General features: G+C 37.4%; 1 protein-coding gene and 1 long non-coding RNA gene across 2 annotated transcripts in view; both read right to left on the reverse strand.

Annotated features, from left to right (window-relative positions):
• Window positions 1-26,715, reverse strand: part of LOC311630502 — a 760,408-nt gene that overhangs the window by 550,745 nt on the left and 182,948 nt on the right. The gene's annotated exons all lie outside the window — the stretch shown is intronic.
• TMC1 (transmembrane channel like 1) overlaps window positions 1-26,715 on the reverse strand; it is a 270,648-nt gene that overhangs the window by 54,942 nt on the left and 188,991 nt on the right. Inside the window, exons 8-9 of the mRNA XM_084899506.1 lie at window positions 11,088-11,178; window positions 9,275-9,356 (exon numbers count right to left, since the gene is read on the reverse strand). Of these exons, the coding sequence (XP_084755632.1) occupies window positions 9,275-9,356; window positions 11,088-11,178 (173 nt within the window). The remainder of the gene's footprint in view (window positions 1-9,274; window positions 9,357-11,087; window positions 11,179-26,715) is intronic.

A 26,715-nucleotide genomic window follows, 5' to 3' on the forward strand; every position in this document is an offset into this window, starting at 1 on the left:
ATGTAAAGTGGTTACGACAGTGCCTGGTCAGTAGTTAGCTATCATTAAAATTATACATACTTGCTGCACTACATCTTCCTTTCTCCCAGGCAAACAATACTCTTCTCGAAAAGTTTACCACATCCCTTATAAATGGTTGTCCTACAGGCCATCTTGTGCCATAATAGTGGCATTTTACAAGTACAGTGCAAAAGCTGAAGGTCATCCACTTCACACATTTTCCGTCAGGAATTATCTTAGATGTGAAGCACAGTGTCACAGACAGGGCTACTTCTTAATACAACTTACATTTTAGTGAGGTATGAAAACAACAAATATGTGGGAATTTAAAAATTAAAAAAATAAAGAAATATATTTAACATAATCCTATATAATAAAAGCCTACTATGCTGTGTCCAGTGGGCCAGTCAGCCATTCAACCAATCAAAGCATAATATGCTAATGATATGCTAAGGCTACCTAACTGCTTGCTATGATAGGCACTGACCGCCAGGGGGCATATGCTCCAACCAGTAGGTTAGCTTGCTGCTGGGGTCCGGCTGATCTAGATGAAGCAAAACGGGCTGGATACACCCTGGAGCCCTCCTGCGGTCCCTCCCTGGCTGGCCAACCTCCCGCATCCCTCCTGGGGGGTCCCTTGGCCTGACCTGCACCTTCTCACAATCTGGGACCCCCTCAGAGGATGTTGGAGAGCCGATTTTGGCCCGATCCTGCAGGCCAGGCAAGGACCCCACTGGTGCACAGATTCATGAACTGGAACTTGTACATCATATATTATATGTATATGTATTATATATATTACACATTTTATATATGTGTATGATAATGGATTATATATATAATATATATGGATGTAGCATATATAGTATATATAATATGACATACTTATATTATTAGAAAAATTATACCAGATAAGAGGAATAAGTATTGAGAGGGGTTGCTTTAGATAGCTGGTCAGGAAGGTAACATTTGAGCAGAGATCTGAAGCTGGAGGAAGAGGTGGAAACACTCCCAGCTTGGGGATAATAGTTCCTCAAGCAGGGGAACGAGTGAGAACAAATACCATGAGGGAGGCAAGAGCTCAGACAATTGAGGAACAAAACTAAAGCCTGTATGGGAGCACTATGAACAAGAAGTTAGACCCCACTGTGAAGGGCCTCCTAAGGCAAGAGAGAAAGTGAAGATTTATGTCAAATGAGATAAGAAGTCACTGACAGGTGTTAAGCAATGGAGGGAGGGGGCAGTTGTGACATTTAAGAAGTCACTTCAACTCTGGAAATAAATTGAGGGGGTAGGCAAGAATGTTTTGTCAACTTGCACCTGCCGCAAGCAGCATAGAGTGAAGTGCTCTGTTCGATACTTTTTTTTTAAATATATTTTTTATTGATTTTATATAGAGAGGAAGGGAGAGAGATAGAGAGTTAGAAACATCAATGAGAGAGAATCATCGATCAGCTGCCTCTTGCACACCCCCTACTGGGGATATGCCCGCAACCAAGGTACATGCCCTTGACTGGAATCGAACCTGGGACCCTTCAGTCCTCAAGCCGACGCTCTATCCACTGAGCCAAACTGGTCCCGGCTGTTTGATACTTTTGAATGGGAAAAAAATAAATAAAAGCATTCTCTTAAATTAGAGAATAGAAAGGGAAGAGAAAACAGGGACTTGAAGTCTCAGGCTGAGAGTTCATAGAGTTACAAAAGCCAGAGATCATCTGATTATCGCTTAAGGTTCGGCATCAAGAGGCTACTTTTCCCTGTCTTGCCAATTCTCATTTTCTGTTGCCCCAAAAGAACAATGACTAGCTCTAGTCACCTGCTGCATCATTCCTGTCCTGTCTCATTCAGCAAAACACCTCCAGGGACCAATGCTCCCCTTGGGCCCTCTGTCTCTGAAACATGAAACATGAAACATGACAGGAGGGAGGTTCACGTGGAGCAAACTGCAGCCTCTGCTGACTGAGATGAGATGGGGCTCAATGGGAGAGTCATACCTCTATTTTTGGAACTTAGTCTATTCTTTAGGTACCATCTTACTTTTCCCCATAGCCCAGAGGCAGTTTATAAAGAAATTTGAAAGGAAGGTAATATCTGTATAGATGTTTTAAAAGATACCAATTCATTTGAAGTCTGAATATTTGGATTCACTTCACTTTGGGTGTAGAGAGGAGTGTAGAGTTCCAAAATTGTGTTATTTTCATAAGCTTGTTCCACTTCTTCCCCACCCCAACACCTGCTTTGCAAACAGATGCACTGGCCCAAGTGCAGAAAGGCCGAAGCAGATCCGCCCCTCTCAGGACATCGGATCATTGCTTGGCTCCCAGTGATTTCATATCGTTTCATGGCTCTTATCTACGTTCTCTGGTAACTATACCTGAGGAATGCCTCAGCCAGGTTCACTTGTCATGTTTTATTGAAAGCAGTGGACTCTTCCAGCTTGTTGATTGTTACAGTGACTCACTGACTGGAGAAGAACTAGGTATCTGGGGTAAGCTCTCCCTTGGAATCACACTTGACATCCTCTGGTGTAGAGTCCCAAGCACAGGATAGGGGCCTTTCTTCCTTCCTTCCTCCCTCCTTCCCTTCCTTTCTTCCTTCCTTTCTTCCTTTTTCCTTCCTTCCTTCCTTCCTTCCTTCCTTCCTTCCTTCCTTCCTTCCTTCCTTCCTTCCTTCCCTCCTTCCCTCCTTTCTTCCTTCCTTTTGTAGTTTTGGTCTTCTAATTAATACTACACTCTCACCCAGTCCCTAACACATAACCCCTGGCAAATGAGTATAAATATATCTAATGGTTTAAAAAAAAAAAAAAAAAAAAAAAAGAGGAGCACATTAAATGTCTCAGAAAGTATCCCCTCTCCCTATAACCTGTATCTATTATAGATAAAATATACTTTATTTAAACTCCAAATCTTCCAAACTCCAGTTCTCAGACTTGAAAGTGGCTTCACAATGATTTTATTTGGGAATAGAGAAGCCATATCTATCTGTTTTCTTTACTGAATCCAAAGTGTAGAGAAAATAAATTGCAGGGAAATCAATTTCATTAAAACCAGAGTAATTGAAGGAAAAACTCAGACACAAGTCAAAAAGACCACAGAATCCAGAAAACAATGTTCCTTCCACATGACACTTACCAATGGCAGAGGGGCAAGAATAACCAAAAAAATAAATAAATAAATAAAAATAAAAAATAAAAAAAAGCTTAAAGGAGAGAAAACGATTCAACTGGTTGGCATTACGTTTCTATAGGACATTTCCCTATCTCAATATAAAAATGAAAAAGAAATTTTCCCTCTTTATGTCCATTTATCCTAGCAGTTCTCTCCTACTGGAGGTTGTTGACAAAAATTGGCATTCACTAAAAACAGAATCCTTAATGCAGTATGGCTAAAAGAGCATGATAATAAAGAACAGCCATTTCCATGTACTTAGTCTCTCAGATAAAACTTACTTATTCTTGTAAAGAATAAGAATGAGTAGTAGTAGTAGTAACTGCTAATATACAGGGTAGGGCAAAGGTAGGTTTACAGTTGTGAATACATGAAACACAGAGTTTATTATTCAATTATTATTTATTCATCATTGTATTATTTTACATACAAACAACTATAAACCTACTTTTTCCCTACCCTGAATGTTGATGGTCAGTGTTGTATAGTAAGAACTTGATCAGCATCAACTCGTTTTACTGCTTCTAGAACCTGGTGAAGTTAAGTATTATTAGTCCTGCTGTGAGGATGGGGAATTAAAAACATACACACACAATGGAGGCAACGGGAATAGGTGGGTTGGCGGGGGGGGGGGGGGGGGGGGGGCATATATATAAGGCTTTAAAGATCTTAACCTAGGGGAAAAAACACAACTGAAACACAGACATTAAACTGAACCAAGACTTCATTAGTAACAATAATAGCTACCATCTAATGAATCTTTGTTTCAAAGAGCTCTGAGACCTCTGCATGTTAATTCATTTACCCATCATCAACTCCCTGTAAGAAGGAAATATTGTACTCATTTTGCAGAGACTTGGGAGCAGAGGCTACACAGCTAGTGAATGATGGAGCCAGGGTAGTGTTGATTTATACATGTTTGACTCCAAATCTAGATCTCTCTTAGCCACAGTACTATATTACTCCTCAAATAGAATCATAGTTCAATTTTAAAAACTATGTATATGTGATAAATATGCAATAAATTTGTGTCTGAAGGATATAGGTAATATCCATTGAGCCACTAATGTCAGTCAAATTTGCCCATTTGGATGGTACCCATAAATGACTAATTCTTTTTCTATTTACTATCCCATCTAATAAAAGAGTAATATGCAAATTGCCTATCACTCCAACACACAAGATGGCCACCCCCATGTGATCAAAGATGGCTTCCCTCATGTGGACATAAGATGGCTGCCACAAGATGGCCAGAAGAGGAAGGCAGTTGGGGGCAACCAGGCCTGCAGGGGAGAGCACTTTGGGGGGACCTTGGCCTGCAGAGAAGGGCAGTTGGGGGAGACCAGGCCTGCAAGGGAGGGCAGATGGGGGCAACCAGGTTGGCACCAGCAGGCAGTTAGGAGTGATCAAGCCAGCAAGAAAAGGCAATTAGGGGCAATCGGGCCAGTAGGGAAGCAGTTAGGCGTCGATCAGGCTGACAGGGGAGTGGTTAGGCAGTGATTAGGCAGGCAGGCAGGCAAGCAGTTTGGAAGCAAGCAATCCTGGATTGTGAGAGGGACATCCGACTGCCCGTTTAAATGAGAAGTCCCAGATTGGAGAGGGTTCAGGCTGGGCTGAGGGACAACACCCCCCCCCCCAACTCTGCATGAATTTCGTGCACCAGGCCTCTAGTAACTAATAAAATGCTGTTTCTATAATGTATTATTAATAAAGTCTTTAGTATGTATTAATGTAAGGCCTTAGGCTTATGCATATTCTTGTTCCTGAATTTTCTTGTATTTCTTTTAAATAAAGGTTAAAGTTTCAGACTCCCTCTGGTTATTTATTACTAAGGCAAAGCAATTTGTAGTCTGTCATCGTGTATAATTTCCTCTTGAACAGATGGGTAATAAGACAAGCAGATAAATTGTGAGCATTTCAAAACTGGAAAATACCAATTAAATCACCTGCTGCAGGAGTACAATATAAATGCCATCTCCCTTGGCCAGGATACAAAGTAGTTTCTTTCCAACTGGTCTAGGGATAGGGAGGTAAATGTGGCAAGTTTGTGTTTTCTGGAGCCCTTAAGATAACAAAGAAACTTGAAGGAGCATTTAAAATCTGTGCTTATGGTTGCCTAGCTGAAGATCTTCCCAGTCTGAAAAAACAGGCCAATTATACCTTCATTTTGATGATGAATTCTATTAGAGAGAAGTAGATTTTGATTCTAATTTATAATCTCCAGTTTGAAAGACACTCAATGATTTAATCCATGGCTTGAATGGTAATGTCAATGTCACAATGGGTATAGATTATAATTCCCAGGAGTACAAATATACAGCTTCTTCAGTAAAATGAGCAATACCATGTAGTTAATGATGTGAATTACTTCAGGCAACGCTGGCGTTTTAGGCCTGGTCTCTTTACAAGGCTGGCAAGACAGTAAAACTCCATGGCATCCCCATGTGATGTAGAATTTCACAGCACTCCTTTGTGGTTGGAGTTATCAAATCTATTTTTGTATATCAGAAAAGCTGGTAGTCATCAGGTGAGTACCTGGTCCACACTGGCAAACGGGATCCAGATCTTATTGGGGTCAAGAGGGAAGCAGCATATGTTTCAGACTTAATGTGAGTTCCCCTCTTCACAGGCACACACTAAGTCATTTGAATGTAAAATCAATGAAAGCAGAGTCTTCTCCTGTGTTGGTCAGCACAGCATCGCTAGTGCCTAGAAACATGCCTGATAATGGGAGGTGCTAAGTGAGTATTTGCTCAATTGACTAATCAGTCAAGTCAAGCTTATTCTGAAGATTAGATGAGGTATTATACATTAGATAATTCTGACTTCAAAGGAGATTAAAATAGTTCTGATCCTTTTGTAAGTGTAAATGGTCATTTCCTTCGAGAAAATTAATTTGTATTAGTTTTATAATATAAAATATATAATTTAAAAATAGGGTACTCGTTTAACCTACATTTTTCTGAAAAGAACTCACAGAAAAAGTTAATTATGAAGTCTCTCAATATAAATCTGCTTTCCATTTAACGATTTCAATCATTTGCATTCAAAAGTATGAAGTAAAGAATGTCATGTGCTTGCATATATATCTAAAACTGATAGTAATTTATAAAGTCATAGAATCTTGAGTTAAACAAGGCCTTGGGTAGTAACTAGTTAAACTGAATTTTGTGAAATTTTGGAATTTTGCGAACTCCAAATAGGGGAACAGAGAGCCAGAGATATAAAAGGATTGCCCAAATAACAGAGTCAATAGGGCAAAAGACTTCAACCTTTAGAAAAACAATTCCAAGTCCCACTTCCTCCATGCAGGTCAGCTTCAAACACCATCGCAGACACATGCTTTCCCTGTCTTTGGTAGGCTATTTTCTGTGAGATGGTGAGTCCAACCCAATGACTCTGCCAGTATACTCCTAGAAAGGTTTCAGACTTTTCAACTATCATTAAAATCATAGTATTATTGGAATCTTACAAAATGTGAAATGTATAAGTAAATAAATGTCTTAAAAAAATAAATACTTGATAATACTTATTATGGAAAATAATGCCCCAAATAGAATAACTATTAAAGAAATCTACAACTACTCATCATATATAGACCTGGTAGAATTCTCCCTAGGACCTGGTGCAAAAGAAGAAATTTATGTCTTCTTCAAAGTAAAAATGGGCATAACCTACTGGGAAAAGCACATGCTTTGGGGCCCAGACAGACTTCACTTTATATCTCAGCTCTTCGACTAACAAATTCTGAGACAACTGAGCCACAACTCTAAAGCAGCAAGGCTTATGTGCACATGGCAGGTACATAAAGATTAAATGAAATAATGTTTGTAGAGTGACTGATTCATGATGGCGCTCAATAAATTGATGGTTGTGATGATGATAGAACAGAAAATTAAGGTCAGTTCTCCACAGGGAGGCAAAGCACCATTAAAGGTGAAGAAAATAGGACCACCTAATAAAATATTAAATTACATATTGAAGGGGAAATAATCCTCATTTGCTCAAATTGTCCAGTTTGACTGTTCCAAATTTTCTGGGGGAAGAGAGGAAAAGGAAAGATAACTGAAAGGAGTGTAAGGTAGCTCTCAATTTGATTTTTCCACTGGAATGTACATGATAGATGGTGTAACTCATTTTACCAAGCAACTTCCGGCAATAAAAATAATTCCATCTGTTTCTATCACACTCAAGGCAGGCTATTGCAACACCAGTGAGCATGGCATTCTTATTTAGGGTTGGAACCTGCTCTATCATTAATTATAAATATCTTGGGATACATCTCATAACTGATCAAGATTCAACCCTATCATTTTCAGAAATGAGTAGACTGTGGCCCAGAGGGATTAAATGACTGGCTCAGTCAGTGCCAACAGCTAATCTATGGCAAAGCAAGAACAAAACTGTAGTAGGATCTTAAGGTACCATATTTTAGCTGCACAGTTAAAACCTCATGAATCCACGATGTCTCAATTTTTTTTTAATGTGTCTTAATTCCTTCAATTTCACAGAATGGTAGATATTTGGAGAATTTGTTGATATATAATTTTACTTAACACATATTTATTAAGGCCAAACATGTTCTAGGCCTGGTGATCCAAGGGTGAATAAAACAAAATCTCTGCTCTCCTGTCTTGCAGAAGAAATGGATGCAAGTAAAATAAAACAAAATGATATTAAACATTCAATCAAAAGACAGTATTTGAGATCATTGTAAATGTTGAGGAAATAAAGCAGAAAGGAATGGTACAGAAAATATGTTGAAGGGAGTGTAGTTATTGAGCTAATATATTTTAATTCATTGCCATTTGCTAGCGAGAGATTGAGGGCGTGGAATAGTAACTCCAAAAGTGTGCACAATTGTGTCAGTGAAGCATCCAGCAACTGTGCTATTTCCTTGTGGAGGCCCCGTTTTAATAATGCAATGCAACATTTACCCAGCGGAAAACCAAGGCAAGGGAAAATCGGGTCCTACTCAAAACCTTTAGAAACCAGAATATGGCAAGATTGTGCTCAAAACTGGTTTGGCCCAGTGGAAGAGCATCAGCCTGGGAACTGAGGGATCCTGGGTTCAATTTCAGTCAAGGGCACATCCCTGGGTTGTGGGCTCCAACCCCAGTAGGGGGGCATTCAGGAGGCAGCCAATCAATAGTTCTCTCTCATAATTGATGTTTCTATCTCTCTCCCCCTCCCTTCCTCTCTGAAATCAATAAAAATATTTTTTGAAAAAATGGTATCCCTTTTTATTTATATTCTTTGTTTTTAAAAATAATTTATTATTATATTTACAATATATATATATTTATTTTAGTTGCCTTATTATAAGCTTGAGAATTGTTCTAAATAGGTTTTTATTTGAGTACTAGGAGCCCAGAGCACAATTTGAAATCACACAGCACCACCCACCCTGGGCCCCGCACCAGCTCCACCCACTGCTGGTCTGGCCCTGCCTCCCTCTCTGGCCCTTGAAGCAGCCATGGCTGCCACTGCCCTGCCCCCAATGCTATGCCCAACCTCCTCCTATCTGGTCAACCCTTTATGGTATCTGAGTTAATTAGCATATTTCTCTATTTTATATATATAACAAAATATATACACTATGAATATTGTATAAAAATGAAGGCATAATATGATATTCAGATAGCAAGTTCCTGGATGATTATTGCTTATTCTACTTTAGAGGTTTGAAAATGAGGCTCTAAGAGTTCTTCATTCATTTTAGACATTCATTTTGATTATTGTCTAACATGGGTGTATATATATTTTTCATTGTCATGCTCATTGCCCAAGTAAATCTCTGCCTTCCCATGATATGACTCGATGTCGTTGTGCACAATAATGACTTTCCTGTGTAGGAGAAAGAACAAGGTCAGAAGGGGGATATTCTGGTAAGAAGGGAGAGTGGGATCTTCAGTGCTGTGATGGGTAAGTACTAGTAAGTCTTCACAGTGAGCAAAACAGATGTAAAATGAAGGTTTATTTATTTGTTTTCTTTATGTGCCTGTGAGTTGTACAGGCACATAAAGCCCACTAAGAAAGGCATCTGATAAGCTTAGGAGACATTTATCTAGGACAACCTTCCCATCTGAGATCTGTTGAGTACTTACTTTCAATTGCTTTGATTTTATTTTCCCATGGGACACAAGCAGCTTTGAAGTTCTCAAAATCACGGAGAAATTTGACCCATTTCTGAAAAGGAAGCAAAGAACATCAAGAAAGCTTAACCTCTTGTTTGTTAAGATGTTCATCCCCAACCCTATCCCCAAATCTCACAAAGCACTGAGCTTGGAAAGAGCTCTCTGGCACAATATGTTGCTGCTTGATAAAAATAAAAATTAAAATTAAAAAAATTTAAAAAAAAGGGCAAACAGTACTTGCCTTCCTGCTCTCCTCTCTCCTCCAGACCAATTTAGTTCAAAATTTTTCACGGATCCTTCTTTTACAGAATAAGTGCTTAAAAATACCTGTTTATTCTGCTGGACATAAGAGAGCAGGGAGTGATTTTGCATCTAATAAGGTGATCAGCAAATGGTATTGACTAATCAAATAAATATTCATTGCATGAAGAAATTAATGAAATATGAGTAAGACATAGATCGTGTCTTGAAGGTCTTCTGGGTCTATTAGGATATACTGTATAAAACAGGAAAGTTCAATGCGGGATGATAAGTACTGTACTGAACAGGGACATTTCACTTTGGTAGAGGTAGAGCAGCAGGCTAAATGGAAAGTTATGATGTCCTAGGAAAGGGAAGAAGAAGAAAAAGCCATGAATTTGTTTTTATAAAAGAACTTCCTTCCACTTTACCCCATAATGTTGGGCCATCCGGAGAATCGCTTGGAAGAATGGGGGCAGATAACTTGGCATGTGTGTGCATTATGCTGGATAATGTGTGAGTTGCACAGGTACATAAAGCCCACATATCAATATGAGGCAAGTCTGACGTTCAAAGAGTACCTAAATGAGAAACATCCCAAATGTCCATCTACAATAGAATGGATAAATAAATTGTGGTCTCTTCATACAATGGAAAATAACATGTCAATAAAAATAAACTATAACTCCTGCAACATGTATGTATCTCATGAACATAACATTGCATTAAAAAAAAACAGAAACAAAAGCATAAATATTATATGATTTCATTTGCTTAAACTGTAAAAACAACAAAACTAACCTATGACATATATATGTATATATAATAAAAATATAATATATATATTATATTCAAGATTTATTAACTTTATTCACAAAACATCTTTATGAAAATATATTTAGCTTATTTGTAAAGAGGAAATAATAGTACCATGTACCAAACTTGCTGTGATAATTAAATTTAAATATAATTTTATAGAAGGATTTAATTCAGTGCTGGGCATATAGTAAATACTAAATATTAGTTTCTCTTCTATATTTTCCAAAAATCCATATTTTGTTGGTATATCATTTATATTTTTTTATTTACTATCCAATTCACACAGTTTATGCTCATGGTAGAGAAGAGCTACATATATGGTTCTATTACTTGTAGACATTTTGAGAAAGAAATTTTGACCCTGAAACCCTTAACTACCAGGTAATGAAAATCAAAGATACATTCTTTTACATTTGGGAGTGATAAAATTATACAAGTAAATATTTTGCCATGAATCAATGTTTCTGAACTTATTTTTCAATTTAACTCCTCTAAGGGTACTTTTAGGATTTTTTTTTTTTTCTTTCTGAATCACTCCTCCAATCCAAGTTCTAATATCACAGAAATAGTGTATATGTACTGTGTATGGATATGTGCTTTAAACATATAAAGTATACTTTTTTCTCTTTTTCTCAGAACAGTAAATTTTTCCCCCCTTACAAGTCAATATGGCCTCCATTGAAAATATATGGCATCAACCAAACTGAGTTATGAAAATACTTACCTTGGCCATCATCATCTTAAATGCAAACCACCGCTTTCCTTTTCCTTTCCCAAGAGCTCCTTCATTCTCACTCACAAATTTCTTTGCTTCCCTAAGAAAATAAAACAAAATAAGGGATAGGTGGAGGTGGATGGAGATTAATAGAATATAGATATAGTGAAAATTTAATTTTATTAATTTTTCAATCTTATTTCTTCCAAACCCTTAACAAGTGAATTTAAGCTGTATTTCATAACCTAGGAACTTGCAATGGATATTTAAGATTTTTAAATTTTTTCTAATAAGAATAAGATAGTTTGTGCTGGCTTATTTATCAGATGAAGTCATTGAAAAGCAAAGAATTTATACTAAATGTCAAAATAGAGAACCCAAGCTCTTCTCATTTCTACCACATATAAAATTGAATCCTAACTTTATTTCAGATTTTGGCAGTCAAAATGTTTATTTTAAAATACATTCTTTCCTTCTTTTTTAAGGGTTATTATTAAAAAAAAAAAAAATAGGGCAGAGAGTTTAGGACAAACTGACATGCAACATATTTATTGACCTGGTATTTAATCTTGTAAAAGCAATCACAACTTAAAACAGAAAATTCACATTATGTAAAGCAATGTGATTGAAGGAAGAGGAAAATGGGAAGGAATTCTTTTTAGCCCTGCATTTAGAATGGGCTTCAAATTCATACTTTACCATCATTATCAAATATTTATACATTTACAGTAGTTATATTAGTGTCTTTGTATATATGTTAAAAGACATTTATCAAAACGGTTAATATAAACATACTAGAGGCTTGGTGCATGGATTTGTGCACTGGTGGGATCCCTTTGCCTGCCTGTGGGGATCAGGCTGAAACCAGCTCTCTGACATCCCCCAAGCGGCCCTGTATTGTGAGAGGGTGCAGGCGAGGCCGAGGGACCCCACCAGTGCATGATCGGGGCTAGGAAAGGATCACAGGTAGGCTCCAGGGCATGTCTGGCCTTTCTTGCCCAGTCCTTATAAGCAAGATCCCAACAGCAAGCTAATCTACTGGTTGGAGTGTCTGCACCCTGGTGGTCAGTGCACATCATAGTGACTGGTCAAACAGTTGAATGAACAGTTGGACACTTAGCATATTAGGCTTTTATTATATAGGATTGAAAATGTACAATATTTGTAACTTTGGTCAATTTTGTTATTGTTGTTTATTTGATATGTGAAAAATCTTTATAAAGTAGAAGTGGGCCAGGCTTATTTTGATGTCACAGGGGCCATAGAGAACTCAAGAGATAAGCCAGATCTGGATTGTGATCATACAGGTACAATGCTATTGTCAGCTGGATGGCGCCTGGAATATGCAGTTTTACAGATAAGACCATTCAACACATGGCTATAAATAAAATAAATAAACTTATTAATAAACCCTTTAACGTAGTTACTGTGTGGCCTTCAACAGGTCAGAATTTCCCAACAAACAGATAAAAATCAGGCAACTGCTTCCCTCCCTGCTTGCCAGGATGGTGGCAAGAATAAGGTAAGATCACAGATGTAAACGGTTTGAAGGGTTTATTATACAGTCAATCTTACAGTAATGTTTGTTTTGAAACTGCAAATTTATTCTGGTATGATTGATAGATTATGGAACAATTTGAGCGTAACACAAAATTTTGTTTGCTTATATGTGATTTTATAAAAATAAAAAAAAACCACACAGAGAATGCCGAAAATTGCATCCAGCTAAACCTAGCAGTGTAAGAATAAACAAAATGCACACACCTCATCTACCAGCTCCCTGACTGTACCATCTAATTTAACAAAACCACATCCATTCACAGCTTGTGCTACAATGACCCTCTTTCCACACTTTACAGTAATACAAATTGCAACCCTGCTAAAGCATTTCCACAGCAAACTGCAGGTCTTTTTCTAGGTAAGCTGCCACATTTATTGTTGCATTTATGTATTTCTTAACCATTTAGCATGTGTAAAATGTTGCTGTCATTTTTACATCTATCTTTCTGTGTGTCACTGAAGACATTTCTAAGTATTGTACCCCTCTTCCCATTTTTCCTATAAACGCTATGGTTTTCATTGCCTGATTTTGCATATTGTAGTGATTTTTAGGAATCCATGCATCATATTATATAGCAGAATTGACTATAATTCAATTACGTGGCATCAAGAATTTTTAAATTCATAAAACCAGTTATACATAGGAATTATCACATCATTCTCTATTATAATAAACACATAAGTAGCAAATCAAAAAATCTTCTTAGTAAAGCTTGCTTTTCAAATGTCAAGTCCCTATTTCATGGGTGTATTCACTACTCTAGATGCTTTGCAGATAATTGAAAAGAAGTTCAGTTTGGCCTATTACAATTCTATTAGTAGATGAGTGGCTGGTTAGAAAACTAGACTTCTCCAAACAGCCGGAACTATAAAGAAAAGGCTATTCTACTCTATATTTCTGATAAGATTTTTAATTGTGAGCTGATGATTATGATACAGAAACAACTTTTATGATTTAAGAGAGAAAGAGGAAGGTCAGGGTTATAACCATATTAAAATCACCAGAAAATTACTTATAAATTCATTTAACAATATGGAAACTTATTTACATGGTAGTCATTGGATTTGTCATTTATTATGAACATGATTTTCCTTTGAACAATCTAAATGAGACTTTATTAACTATCTCCAATTCCCAAGTTGTCCTGGTGTTAGGCATAGTTTCATATTTCCTAATGACTGCCCTCAATATAAAAGTCTGGACTTCACTCTACTCCACATAATCTCAGGTATGAATTTCTTCTCTTCCTTGATGTCCTAACTCCTCCTCCATTCTTCAAGAGGTCTGCCCCGAAATTTAATTCAAAAGGGATCCCTGAACAGTCCTTCTACCTCCCCCTGTTCCCCACTGCTCATCCTGGACAACATAACTGCTAGTCTCAATTCATTAGGAATCTGGGTAATGACTTTAAAACAAAGTCAGCAGCCATGGGTGGGTAGAGAGTAAGTGTTTAGTGAGAACAGACTCTTGATTCCCCTAATTTGATGCTCTTGGGATGTAAGGAAGCACTCTTGCTGCTCAAAGGCTTAGAAGAAAGAACACTGGACTGCATGTGGTCAGTGACTCAAGGAGAGAGCATGCCTTTGTTCTTTACAGTGAGCTGGCATGATGTCAAGATGAAGAAAACCAGCCTCACCCAATCCCTAATCCCTGATAACAGATTTCTTCAACAGAAGACATCTTTCATTGTGCTATTAGAAGCAAAATGCAAAAAGAAACTATCCAAAACGGAGATAATCAATGACTGATATTTATCAAACTGAAGTGTCTGTGACATATCAGAAAGCAAGAAAAGAAAGTGCAGTGTCTTTAAAAAAATTAAAAAGCAACAACATTTCTTCATATTTTTCTCATAGTTAATCCATTTTCCTACCATTTTATATTTATCTAGATAACTTAAAGTGATTTTTCCACATGGCTAAAATTGAAGTAGACTTTTGTGGATAAGCTTTGAATACCTGTTGGCCTCACATCATTCAAATTTCTGACTGAAAAATGTGTGTCATCCCCTTGAACTTCATTCAACAAAAGCCACCTGCCAAGACTATAAGCTGGTCTCCAGGTCTCAGAGCTCAAGCAAGCACTGGTATAATGTGCACAGCTTTCTGGGCTGTAACCCCAGACCCAGGGATAAATAATTAAGTGAGGTCTATTTAATGACAATGATACCTGGCCTCAATAATTCATTTATCAGCCGCTCCTGTTGGTAATTAGAATAATAAGGTTTCATGGGCTTTCAAGAATACTTTCACAGTTAGGTGAAGGAGCACACTTTGGCCTAACTTACAAAATAGATAATTTACCCATAACACATGATACAACCCTGACTGCCCAGGGGAATTAGGGCTTGCTAAATTGCCTTTGATACATTCTCATCCCAGGAAACATATTCCCTGTTTTGGCTCCATTAAGTTGACTTTTCTTTCCTCTTGTTTTCAGTTTAATAGTATGATTGAGCAACCCATTTGTTGCTGAGTAAATGAAAGACATTTCAAACTTGTCTTTAAAGAAATTGCAATCAAAACTTGTATTCTTGAACACTTCCCAGAAAAGGGATAATTAGAGAAGTCTTTTCTTAATAAGCACATTTGTAAAGTTATATGAGTTCCCTGTAAATGCTGGAGATTAAACCCTTAGGAGATAACATTGGCATATATGTTCTCCCATGCAGTGGGTTTTCTTGTTCTTTTGTTGATGGTTTCTTTTGCTGTGCAGAAGATATTTATTTTTATGTAGTCCCATTTGTTTATTTCCTCAATTTCCATTGTCCTGGGAGCTGTATCTAGAAAGATATTGCTATGACATATTCTGATATTTTGCTGCCTGTGGTTTCCTTTAAGACTTTTATTGTTTCCCATCTTATGTTTAAGTCCTTTATCCATTTTGAGTTTATTTTTGTGTATGGTGTAAGTTAGTGGTCAAGTTTCATTTTTTTGCATGTCTCTGTCCAATTTTCCCAACACCATTTATTGAAGAGACTGTCTTGACTCCATTGTTCTTCATCTTTGTTCTTCTTTCTCAGGATTGCTGTGGCTATTTGGGGTCTTTTTTTATTCCATATGACTTTGGGAGAGTTTGTTCTAGGTCTGTTAAATAAGCCATTGTTATTTTAATGGGCATTGCATTGAATCTATAGATTGATTTGGGTAGTATGAACATTTTAATGATGTTGATTTTACCAATCCATGAAAATGGTATATTCTTCCATTTGTTTATGTCTTCTTCTATTTCTTCTTTTAATGTCCTGTCATTTTCCAAATACAGGTCTTTTACCTCCTTAGTTAAGTTTCTTGATTTTTTTTGTTGCAATGGTAAATAGGATTTTTTAAAAAAATTTCTCTTTCTGTAAGTTAATTATTGGTGTATAAAAAAGCCATATATTCCTGGCTTAATGTTGTATCCTGCTACATTGCTAAATTCATTTATTAATTCTAATAGTTTTTTATGGAGTTTTTAGGGTTTTCTATGTAAAATGACATGTCATCTGCAAATAATGACAATTTAACAAAAGGAAGATAAACAACCCAATCAAAAAATGGGCAAAGGACCTAAATATACACTTTCCAAAATAGGACATACAGAAGGCCACCAGATGTATGAAAACATGTTCAAAGTCACTAATCATCTGAGAGATGCAAATCAAAACAACAATATGGTACCATCTCACACCTGTCAGAATGGCTATCTATCATCAACAAATCAACAAATGACAAATGATGTGGAGAAAAAGGGATCCTCCTGCACTGCTGGTGGGAATGCAGACTTGTGCGGTCACTGTGGAAAACAGTATGAGTTTCCTCAAAAAATTAAAAATGGAACTCCCATTTGACCCAGCAATCCCACTTTTAGGGATATGTCCTAAGAAATCAGAAATACCAGTCAGAAAGGATATATGCACCCCTATGTTCATAGAGCACAATTTACAATAGCTAAGATTTGGAAACAGCCTAAGTGCCCATCAGCAGATGAGCAGATTAAAAAACAACAACAGTGATACATCTACACAATGTAATACTATGCTGCAGCAAAAAAGAAGGAAAGTTTACCATTTGCAACAGAATGGATGGAACTGGAGAGCATTATACTAAGTGAAATAAGTCAGTCAAAGAAAGATAAATATCACATGATCTCACTCATATGTGGAATATAATGAACAACATGAACAAAAAACAGACCATCCAACCTCAGGGAGAAGGCGGGGGGTGGGGGGTAGTGGTTAGAGGTCAACCAAAGGACTTGTATGCATGCATAGTAGCATAACCAATGGCACAGACACTGGGGCGGTGGGGGGCTTGTCCTGGGGGGTGGGAGTGGCCAGGGTGGTGCCAATCAGAAAAAAAAAAAAAGAGTCGTATGTAATACTTTAAACAATAAAAAAAAAAAAAAAATTTTTTTAAAGGAATTCTTACCATTTGCAACAGCATTGTTGGACCTGGAGAGCATTATGCTAAGTAAAATAAGCCCTTAGGAGAAAGATAAACACCACATGATCTCACTCATTTGTGGAATATAGTGAACAACATAAACTGATGAACAAAAATAGATCTAGAGACAGAGAAGCATCCAACTGGCTGTCAAACCTCAGAGGGAAAGCAGGGAAGGGGGAAAGTGTAAGAGATCAACCAAAGGGCTGGTATGCATGCATATAAACATTACCAATGGACACAGACACTGGGGGGGGGTGAGGGCATGTACTGGTGGATGGGAGTGGCTGGGGAGAGGTCAATGGAAGAAAAAATAATAATAATATAATTGCTATGTATAGGCCAGGGGAGGTACTTAAAGTATCAGGGGACCACTCTGTAAAATATATGATTATCTAAGCACAAAAATTAAAAATTAAAAAATAAGCACATTTGAAAAATTTGACCATTTAAATTAACTAAAAATTAGAACTCTGATATACCTAAAATATCAAAGAAATTTGGATAATTGAAAGAAAATTGCAGAGGTAAAAACTAGTCTAATATGCAAAAACTAAAATAAGGACTGTAGGCCTAGCAATAAAACTCCATAGTTAGACTGGTAGAATTATTCAAAATCATTATAAAACAGGAAGTGAGCCAAAACTGGTTTGGATCAGTGGTAGAGCGTCGGTCTGTGGACTAAAAGGACCCAGGTTCGATTCCGGTCAGGGGCATGTACTTTGGTTGCGGGCACATCCCCGGTAGGGGGTATGCAAGAGGCAGCTGGTCGGTGTTTTTCTCTCATCGACATTTCTAGCTCTCTATCTCTCTCCCTTCCTCTCTGTAAAAAAATCAATAAAAATATATTTAATAAATAAATAAATAAAATAAATAAAATAAAACAGGAAGTGATTGTTCAAAACATCCTATCTAATAAAGAGGGAACATGCTAACTGACCCTCACACCATTGCAAAGATGGCAGTGCCCACAGCCAATAGGAGGGAATATACTAATTGACTGCCCTGCCCTCAAAGATAGCGACACCCATGGCCAATAAGGATGGGATATGCAAATTGACTGCCACGCCCTCAAAGATGGCAATGTCCACAACCACAAGATTGCAGCACTCAGTACCCTCAGCCCCACCAGGGCAGCAGGCACAGGGCAAAGCTGCCACTCTGTGCACCTGCCTCCAGAGTCCCCCAGTCCCTTCAACCCCCTAGCTGCCCAGGGCTGGTCCAAGGTGCAGGCAAGCCTCAGCTGGCAGCTGCCCAGCCACCCAAAGCTCAGGTAACCAGGGCCAGCTGAGGCTTGCACTGCTGGCTGTGGCAGCAGCAGAGGTGTGATGGGGCATCAACTTCCACTGATCTCCGGGTTGCCTCCCACCCCTGAAGGCTCCTGAACTGTGAGAGGGGGCAAGCTTGACTGAGGGACCCCCCGCTCCAGTGCATGAATTTTCATGTACTGGGCCTCTAGTGTTTTTATAAAGGGAATGCTAGTGGCAATAGTTGTAATGGTTAAGATGCTCAGTTGCTTTTTCTATCAAATAGAGAAAATAACAGTTATTCCACTGGGTTTTCGCATATTTTATAGAAAATAATGCATGCATGTAAGAATGAAATAATGTATGTAATGTATTCATGGCAAACAGTAAGGGCACTATAAATAGTAGTCTATATATTTGTAAACTTGGTAAATTGCCCTTGGTAAATAAAAACATCAGAAACAATCTGAGAACAAATAACCAATAAACAAAGAACAAGCAAGTATTTGCCTCTTCATTTATATTACCTCTATGAATAGTTTATATGTCTAGCTTATTTTGGTGTGCTTCCATTTGTATAGTACCACTTCACAGATTTTATATATATGTATACATATTACATATTACATATCACATATCACAAAGCACAGAGCACATATATACCATATATCATATAAAGAGAGAGAAGAGACAGAAACAGAGAGAGAGAATCAAGACCTCTAAAGTTTTTAGTATCAATAAACTTTAGAATGATCTGTTCACAAAGAGTTCTTCAGGCAATTTTTTTTACTAGCTCTGATGATACTCATGGAAATGTGTGAAAGCTAGATGTTAGCGTTGGTGAGTAACTAAAGCATTGCTTGGATAGGTCCAATTTATATTAAGTTCAAAGTTACTACCCATGGAAATTCTTCAGACCTAGGAAGGCTTCTTTGCACCTTGGGGCTATGAAAGAATGCTCATTTTCATGGCTGCCTTCAATGTCAAATAAAGATTCCATCTCAATTTTGGTTATACGCTAGAGATCAGTCAAGCATCTCATAGTAATTTTAGATGAATCAAAGGTGAAATGACATAGTTAGACTTCAGTCGTTTAACAAAATAAAGAAAGCACATAGATCCTCTTTGACTCACTGATTAAGTTTTATTCTAATTCTGCTCTGTACATGGTTAATTTAAGATTCAATATATGATTTAAAATATATTCCTTTGTATTGTAATAGCAATGGAGTGGGGAGAGAGGACCACACAATTTCCCCAGGACCTAAAGCTTTTGCTGACTTTGAGGGATTGGTCACAGTACAAATTCGTTTTCCGCCACAGAAGAACACCAAAAATTCTAAGATTGTCAGCAGAGATAATGTACAATGAAGTTAAATAATGAATTTTTTTCTCAGAGGAAAGAATTACAGTACATTTACAAGTATCTCCCCATATAATCTTATTAATCCCGATAGTAAGAATTTTATTTAATTTTGCTTTATTTTTGTCTTTGTTTCAATGAATCAATGCAGCATGCAATTAACGACACTAATACCTGAAAGCAGGGGTGGTATTATGTGGACTGTGAACAACTAGGCCCTATCCCTAAGACTCCTAGGTATATTCTAGCCTACATTACCTTTTGTTTTGTTTTGTTTTTAGCAGAAATGAGACTTGGAAAGAATGTGACCATAAAGTCATAAATAAATCTTAAGATCAGGAGTCCAAAAAGAATATGATAAGCTAAATCTAAAACTTACCTCAACTACTCCCATCACTGAATACTTGCAAAATGGCAGTGTTACCCCTACCCCTGGGGCCCCCACTTCCCTAGACTGTGGGAAAACTATTCTCAGAAACAGATAAAAATAGCACTGAAAATATAAATTGCTGTACATAGCTGTAAGAGGAACCTATCCAAAATTCTGGTCAATAAGCAAATTTGTTTCATTTTTATCATACTTTCATTCCTCCTTTTAGCTGGCCATTTTTTTTCTCTAAGTATTTATTCAGTATTTTTATGCTCTTAGGAATGTGTTCAGTGCTTTGAAAGAAATAAAAGAAACATGTAGATTCCTTCCTAAAGCTTAAACTCTATTAAGAAAAATGAGTTGGAAGCCCATAAAACTGTTATATAGCAGTGTAGTGCAGCCGTGAGGTACAAAGGGAACAGAGAGGGGAGGCCTGAGAGCTCGTTTGAAGATATTGTAGACGAGAAAAGAATTCAGCTAGACATTAAAGGGCTGATAGAATTTGAGTAGGCAGAGAAAGGCATTCTAGGCATCGGTTTGCCGGAATTTCCCTAACAAAGGAGGTATTTCCACCACGAATCACATATACAGTCTTATATTCTTAGATACACTCACATTCAGCTCTTCACAAGGCCATGCACAGGGCGTGGTAGATAGGCTTTGCTAATTCTGGTGGTTCATGTGCATTTTAATCAAATACATCTAATCACAAACATCTGGGTACTGTGAAACAGGATACACAGGGTGCTGCCTCAGAGTGAGAGGAGCCATTCTGCATTGAAAGTCTGGGTAAAATATTCCTGTACAAGACTTATGTGTTCATATTTATACTTTGATAAGCATATCTAAGTATTCTGAAAGATTTTTTCACATGTTGTGTGGTAATATTTAGCAGTGCTAAAAAGCCTTCGTTTTATGTTAAAACTGGGTGTTCTGCCTTTTGATCCATGAGTCGGCAAGAAATTTAAAATGATGGCAGTTCAGTGAGCTCTGCAAATCATCGACTACCTGGTAAATGTGATTGCCGCCCCAGGAGAGACTTAGATCTGAAGGTCTGTCCTCAGCACTTGGCAACACAACACCCACAGAGCACACCCTACTCCTATGCTGTGTTGACTTGAAGTCTTAATATTCCAGTTTCCTCCCACAGCTTCCCCTCTAATTTTTCCAGATCCCTGTGACCAATCATTGGTTAAACAGAACTATAGTAGTGTATACATAAATATAAAAATTAATCATCCAAGAAGTCACATATCTTTATGTAGATACCTGAGTGTGTATGTGTAGTTGTCTGTGCAATAGTATATACATACACACATTTGTATACATGTGTATATGTAAACTCATGCATTTATATTGTAAAAGCATAATTAACATGACTATTTAAAAAGAAGTGCTTATTAAATTTTTAGTAGTGCAAAAGGGAAACTTAGACAAATTATATTTGATTTATAAATTCTTTTCTTTCTTTCATATAATTTATGATAATCTAATAAAGTGTTTTCTAAATACTTACTTTCAGTTTATGCATTTTAATGAGACTTAACCACTTTTATTCCATAGCAGCAAGCTTAAGTCCCCCAAAATAGTATTCCACTTGCCATTCCTTGGTCATATTCAGAAAGACATCTTCAAAAATGCCTTGATTATTCTCTTAAAATAAACCTAATCAAGTAAAGGGTTATCTTCACAATCAGTACCCTATCTGAGAACTGAATGACATTTCCCCAAAACAACCAGGGAACATTTCTCAAATGAATCTTATTTTTGTACTTATCGAGTACACGTTTGCTATTCTTGTACTGTTATTGTATTATGTCAAATATATTTGAAAGGATTTCTTCCTAAATAATTTTAAGTGATAATTAATGAACTTCTCCATTTAATCACCCTTCAAAAATAATATATTTATAGGCAGCTGAAATGTTAAAGAATGCAAGTTAGGTTAATTGCTATAAAAAAATTGGAGGGTGGAGTTCCCTAGCAAGCTGTAAAAAACTGATGCAGTGTGTGTTACCAAATATAACACACTAAATGATAAGACCCTAGGAAATAAAGTACAATAAAATGAAATTAAGATAATAGTAACCACACTTTATCTACCTGGAAAAAAACTTTAGAACTTTCCTAAGTCTAATCTTTTCTTAATTATGATTATTATACAGTATACTACTATAGAAAAATCCCTGATTTAAATTAAATTATATTAAATTTATTTTAAATTAAATTATATTTAAAAAATTAAAATTTATTTTAATTTGGGGATGTTTGAATTCTGGATGAACATATGTTTGTAGAAAGTAGTGAATAAGACTGATTGCCAAGTTTCTTGGAAAGTATCTTTCAATATTAGCATTTTTTAGATCAGTTTTTCCAGTATCATTATACCAACTACCTGGGCAGAATGTCAGGCTGATTTAACGAGGCTGTTTGCTTTAGATTTTGAGGTTGGTGCAAGCATCATAAATTCCTTAACAACTTTTCAAAAGAGATGAAGCCTGTGGGCCCCCAGAAAAGGCTACCAATTCAAAGTGAAGAATAGAACATCTCCAGGTAAAATGGCGCAGTATAGATAAGAAAGATTAAGTAAATCATGACATAAATAAAGGAGGAGAATTCTTGGTAGGGTTAGGGTTAGGGTTAGGCGCTTGAGGGAGGCAACTGATCAATGTGTCTCTCTCATGTCCATGTTTTTCTCTTTCTCTCCTCCCCATCCTCTTTCTTCTTCCCTTTTACTCTGAAAAGCAATGGACAAGGTGACTTGGGGGTGAGGCTTAAAAAAATAAAATGGCTTCTATGCTACAGCCAGTCCCATGCAATATTATACTTGGAGTGTATCCTAATGTGTAGACTTATAAAGTGTGAGAACTGCTCCTTCCCCCAGATAAGCTTCTTTAAATATCTAGTTAAGTGTTGCTTTTTAAAAAACTGTGTTGTTGTTGTTTTTATGTGACTAGGCACAGAAGCATTTTTATTTCAAATGAATGCTTTATATGGAAGTACATTGTGGAGAAGAGAGAAACCTCACGTCTCCTGCTTGAAGTTGGCATTGTGACTGAGCAGCCCTCTTCCCTCTGCCTCCCTTGGGATGAAACCACTGGAACTCTGAGGACAGCTGTTTGAAAACCTTAAGCCACAGTCTGACCCCTTCATTTTATAAATAAATAAGCCCAGGCTCATTAGATCAAAGTCCATGTCTCTTTAATTTTCAATCCAAATCCTATTCTATTCTACTAAAACAAAATAAAGTGGTTACTTATTTAGGTTTAGTCATGAGGGCTTTTAATCTACAACCCAGAATGTTCTGATACAGTGAGAAGTTTTAGGTTTCAGGATAAGTAATAAGTAGAGCTGTTATTTTCCACCCAGGTGTTGCATTTCACCGGTGGTGGCTGCTACCTGTTTGGTATAGCCACCTCTTACAGGCAGTACAGGTCTAGTCATCAAACATCTGAGTTAAACCCATAAGAATGAAGAGTCTAAGGCAATCCATGTATTTGAATTCTGTAGATCAAAATGAAACACGGGCATCCATTTACCTACTGTTTGACAAGTGCCTACTACCGTGTTTCCCCAAAAAATAAGACATCCTCTGAAAATAAGACCTAGCGCAACTTTGGGAGAAAAAATTAATATAAGACACTGTCTTATTTTCGGGGAAACAGGGTAGGTATCAAGCCTTATGCTGTGACCTTGGGCAAGTTTCTTAACCTCGGCATCCTTGAGTTTTCCTGACCTATAATTGAGATAATAGAAGTACTTCTCAGAGTTATAGAAAGGATTGAATCAGTTCATAGACCTAAAGCAATGAGAATGGTACCTGGTGCATACTAATCATTTTATAAATGTTAGCCTTTTTCATTAACTATCATAATTTCATTTATCACTTGCAACTATCCTTCAAGGTATTATTCTTTCATATAAAGAAAACAAAGCTCAGGGAGGATAAATTAAAATATATATAAGAATGGGAGGATGAAGGGAGGTTGAGTAAGGAAGAATGTCATATTAATGACTAGCTGACAGTTTCAAGCACCCATTTGAATGGAAATAAAATCCTAAAAGTAACTTTCTTGGCTTCACTGGGTATTTCATTAATAAATCACCAGGCCTAGTCAGCCAATGGGCAACTTCCAGAAATGCTGGGTCAAAAATTAAAGCAGTCAGTATATTGGTTAAATAAACATTTTGGGGCCTAGCCAGTTTGGCTCAATGGATAGAGCATTGGCCTGTGGACTGAAGGGTCCCAGGTTTGATTTTAGCCAAGGGCACATTCCCGGTTTGCAGGCTCTATACCCAGTGTGGGGTGTGCAGGAGGCGGCCAATCAATAATTCTCTCTCATCATTGATGTTTCTATCTCTCTCTCTCCCTTCCTCTCTGAAATTAATTATATATATATATATATATATATATATATATATATATATATACACACACACACACACACACACACACATTTTTTTTATCCAAATAAATATTTTTTAAGTGGCTTCTCCCGCCCTGGCTAGTTTTGCTCAGTGGTTAGACTGCCAGCTTCGGACAGGAGGGTTAGAGTTAGGGTATTTCCCAGCTACTAGTACATACTCTGTTCTGGCACTGTGGTAAGTGTTTTACATAAATTATCTCACTTAATGAGTCCCATAACCCTCAAAATTCATGTAATTTCATAAGGAATCATAAGAACTACATAATTCATTTAAAATTGCACAGCTATTAAGTGAAAGAGCTGATATTCAAGCTTAAGTCTGAAGCCAATGTATGTGCCACTGCCTCACGTGGGAAACAGGCAGAGGGTGTGGGAGATGGATTTCTAGACCTCCAACAGGTGCAAAGGGAAGAGATGCTCTGTGGCATTCTTACGCAATTGCATACCATGCTTTGAAAGGTCACAATATTATCGCTTTCCAATAGCTTGACTTTCTATTTATAGTCCCCTATGGTTCTCAGGTTTGGGGATTTCAAGGCCAATAATATTTCAAAATATATTTTGGGAGTCAACATAAGGCTGCCAACCTTTTATTTTGCCAAGTAAATATATTTTTAAACCTATCACTTAGCATCATTGCCACTTCAGTGAATGAAAACTTTTAACACACACAAGCGCACATGCACATGCATTTGTAGCTCGTGGAGCTAGGAGTGCCACTTGCCTTCTTGTGTGGCTGGCATGTACATGCACACACGCAGGACTTCCCAGCAGCAATTGTGTGATGCAAAGTGTGCTGGGAAAACCATTGTTTGAAACTTGGAAAACCTTAGTCCACAACACAAAACAATACTATTGATATTATAAATGATGACTAGGTCCCCTCCTCACAGGGTAAATCTACACTATCTTATTTTGACTTTGAAGTGAGGCCCCAGGAGTTTAAGCAATTTCCTTAAATAATACACAAACTTTTCAGAGGCAAGAGTAGAAGTGAGTTATCATGCCAGCTACTTCGTTCTCTTTTCATCACCAGGGACAATAATACTATCACTTTCACTAAATATCCTGTCTAATAAAAGGGTAATATGCAAATTGACCATCACTCCAACACAGAAGATGGCTGCCCCCATGTGGTCAAAGATGGCTGCCACAAGATGGCTGGCAAGGGAGGGCAGTTAGGGGTGACCAGGCCAGTAGGGAAGGGCAGTTAGGGGCAACCGGGCTGGCACAGGAGGGCAGTTGGGAAAAATCAGGCCAGCAGGGGAGCAGTTATGTGTCAATCAGCCTGGCAGGAGAGTGGTTAGAGGGTGGTGATCAGGCTGGCAGGCAGGCCAGTGGTTGGGAGCCAGGAGTCCTGAATTGTGAGAGGGATGTCTGACTGCCGTTTTAGACTGGCAGTCAAACATCCCCTGAGGGGTCCCAGATTGGAGAGGGTGCAGGCTGGGCTGAGGGGCCCTTCCCTCCCAGTGCACGAATTTCATCCACTGGGCCTCTAGTATAAAATAACATTTAACATTGTAAATTTAATAGGCTTATGGAGGGATAGCTATGGAAATGCATCACTATTTTTTAAAATGGTTGAATGAAAAAAAATGCAATCTGTTACAGGAACTTTTGTTGTGCAAACATGACTGTTATCATAGACACATTCCCTTTTTTAACCCCTCCCCCTCTCCCTCCCACCTACTACCACGGCAAGGGAGCATAGTATGATCCTCAGGGGTGGATTCACTTCCATCCTCCAGTAAAGGATAAGCATTTGACTTTTAATATCAGAAGTTCATAAATCTGTGTGTCTCTGAGTACATTTGCCCCTCATCAGTACTCAATCGACTCACTGTCAGGTAACCAGGGACTAGTCATTAACATAGTCCTTAAGTAGAATCTTATTTCCTGTGCTGTTGACTTATCATCCTCCCTGTATTTTAAAGAAAGCTATCACCTAAAATATCACGTGAGGCTGGTACTCTGTAAAGAAACAAGAGTGTGCAATCTACACAAACTTGTAAAGTTCAAATATATCTTTTTCAGAGGATAATAATGAATGTATTAAACTAAGGAAACTCTTAGTATAATGAATAAACAATCAAAGGTGTTCACAGGCATGATAAGAATCCAAACAATAAATTTGCTTATAGTTTTAAGTTTGTAGTTATTAGCCCAACCTCTCTAGTGATATGATATATATATATATGATATATTATACATGTACGTATGACCATGATCATTACATGCAATGAGT

Source organism: Pipistrellus hanaki (genome assembly GCF_964339955.1).
Source record: "Pipistrellus hanaki genome assembly, chromosome: 11".
In the NCBI taxonomy this organism is placed as follows: domain Eukaryota; kingdom Metazoa; phylum Chordata; class Mammalia; order Chiroptera; family Vespertilionidae; genus Pipistrellus; species Pipistrellus hanaki.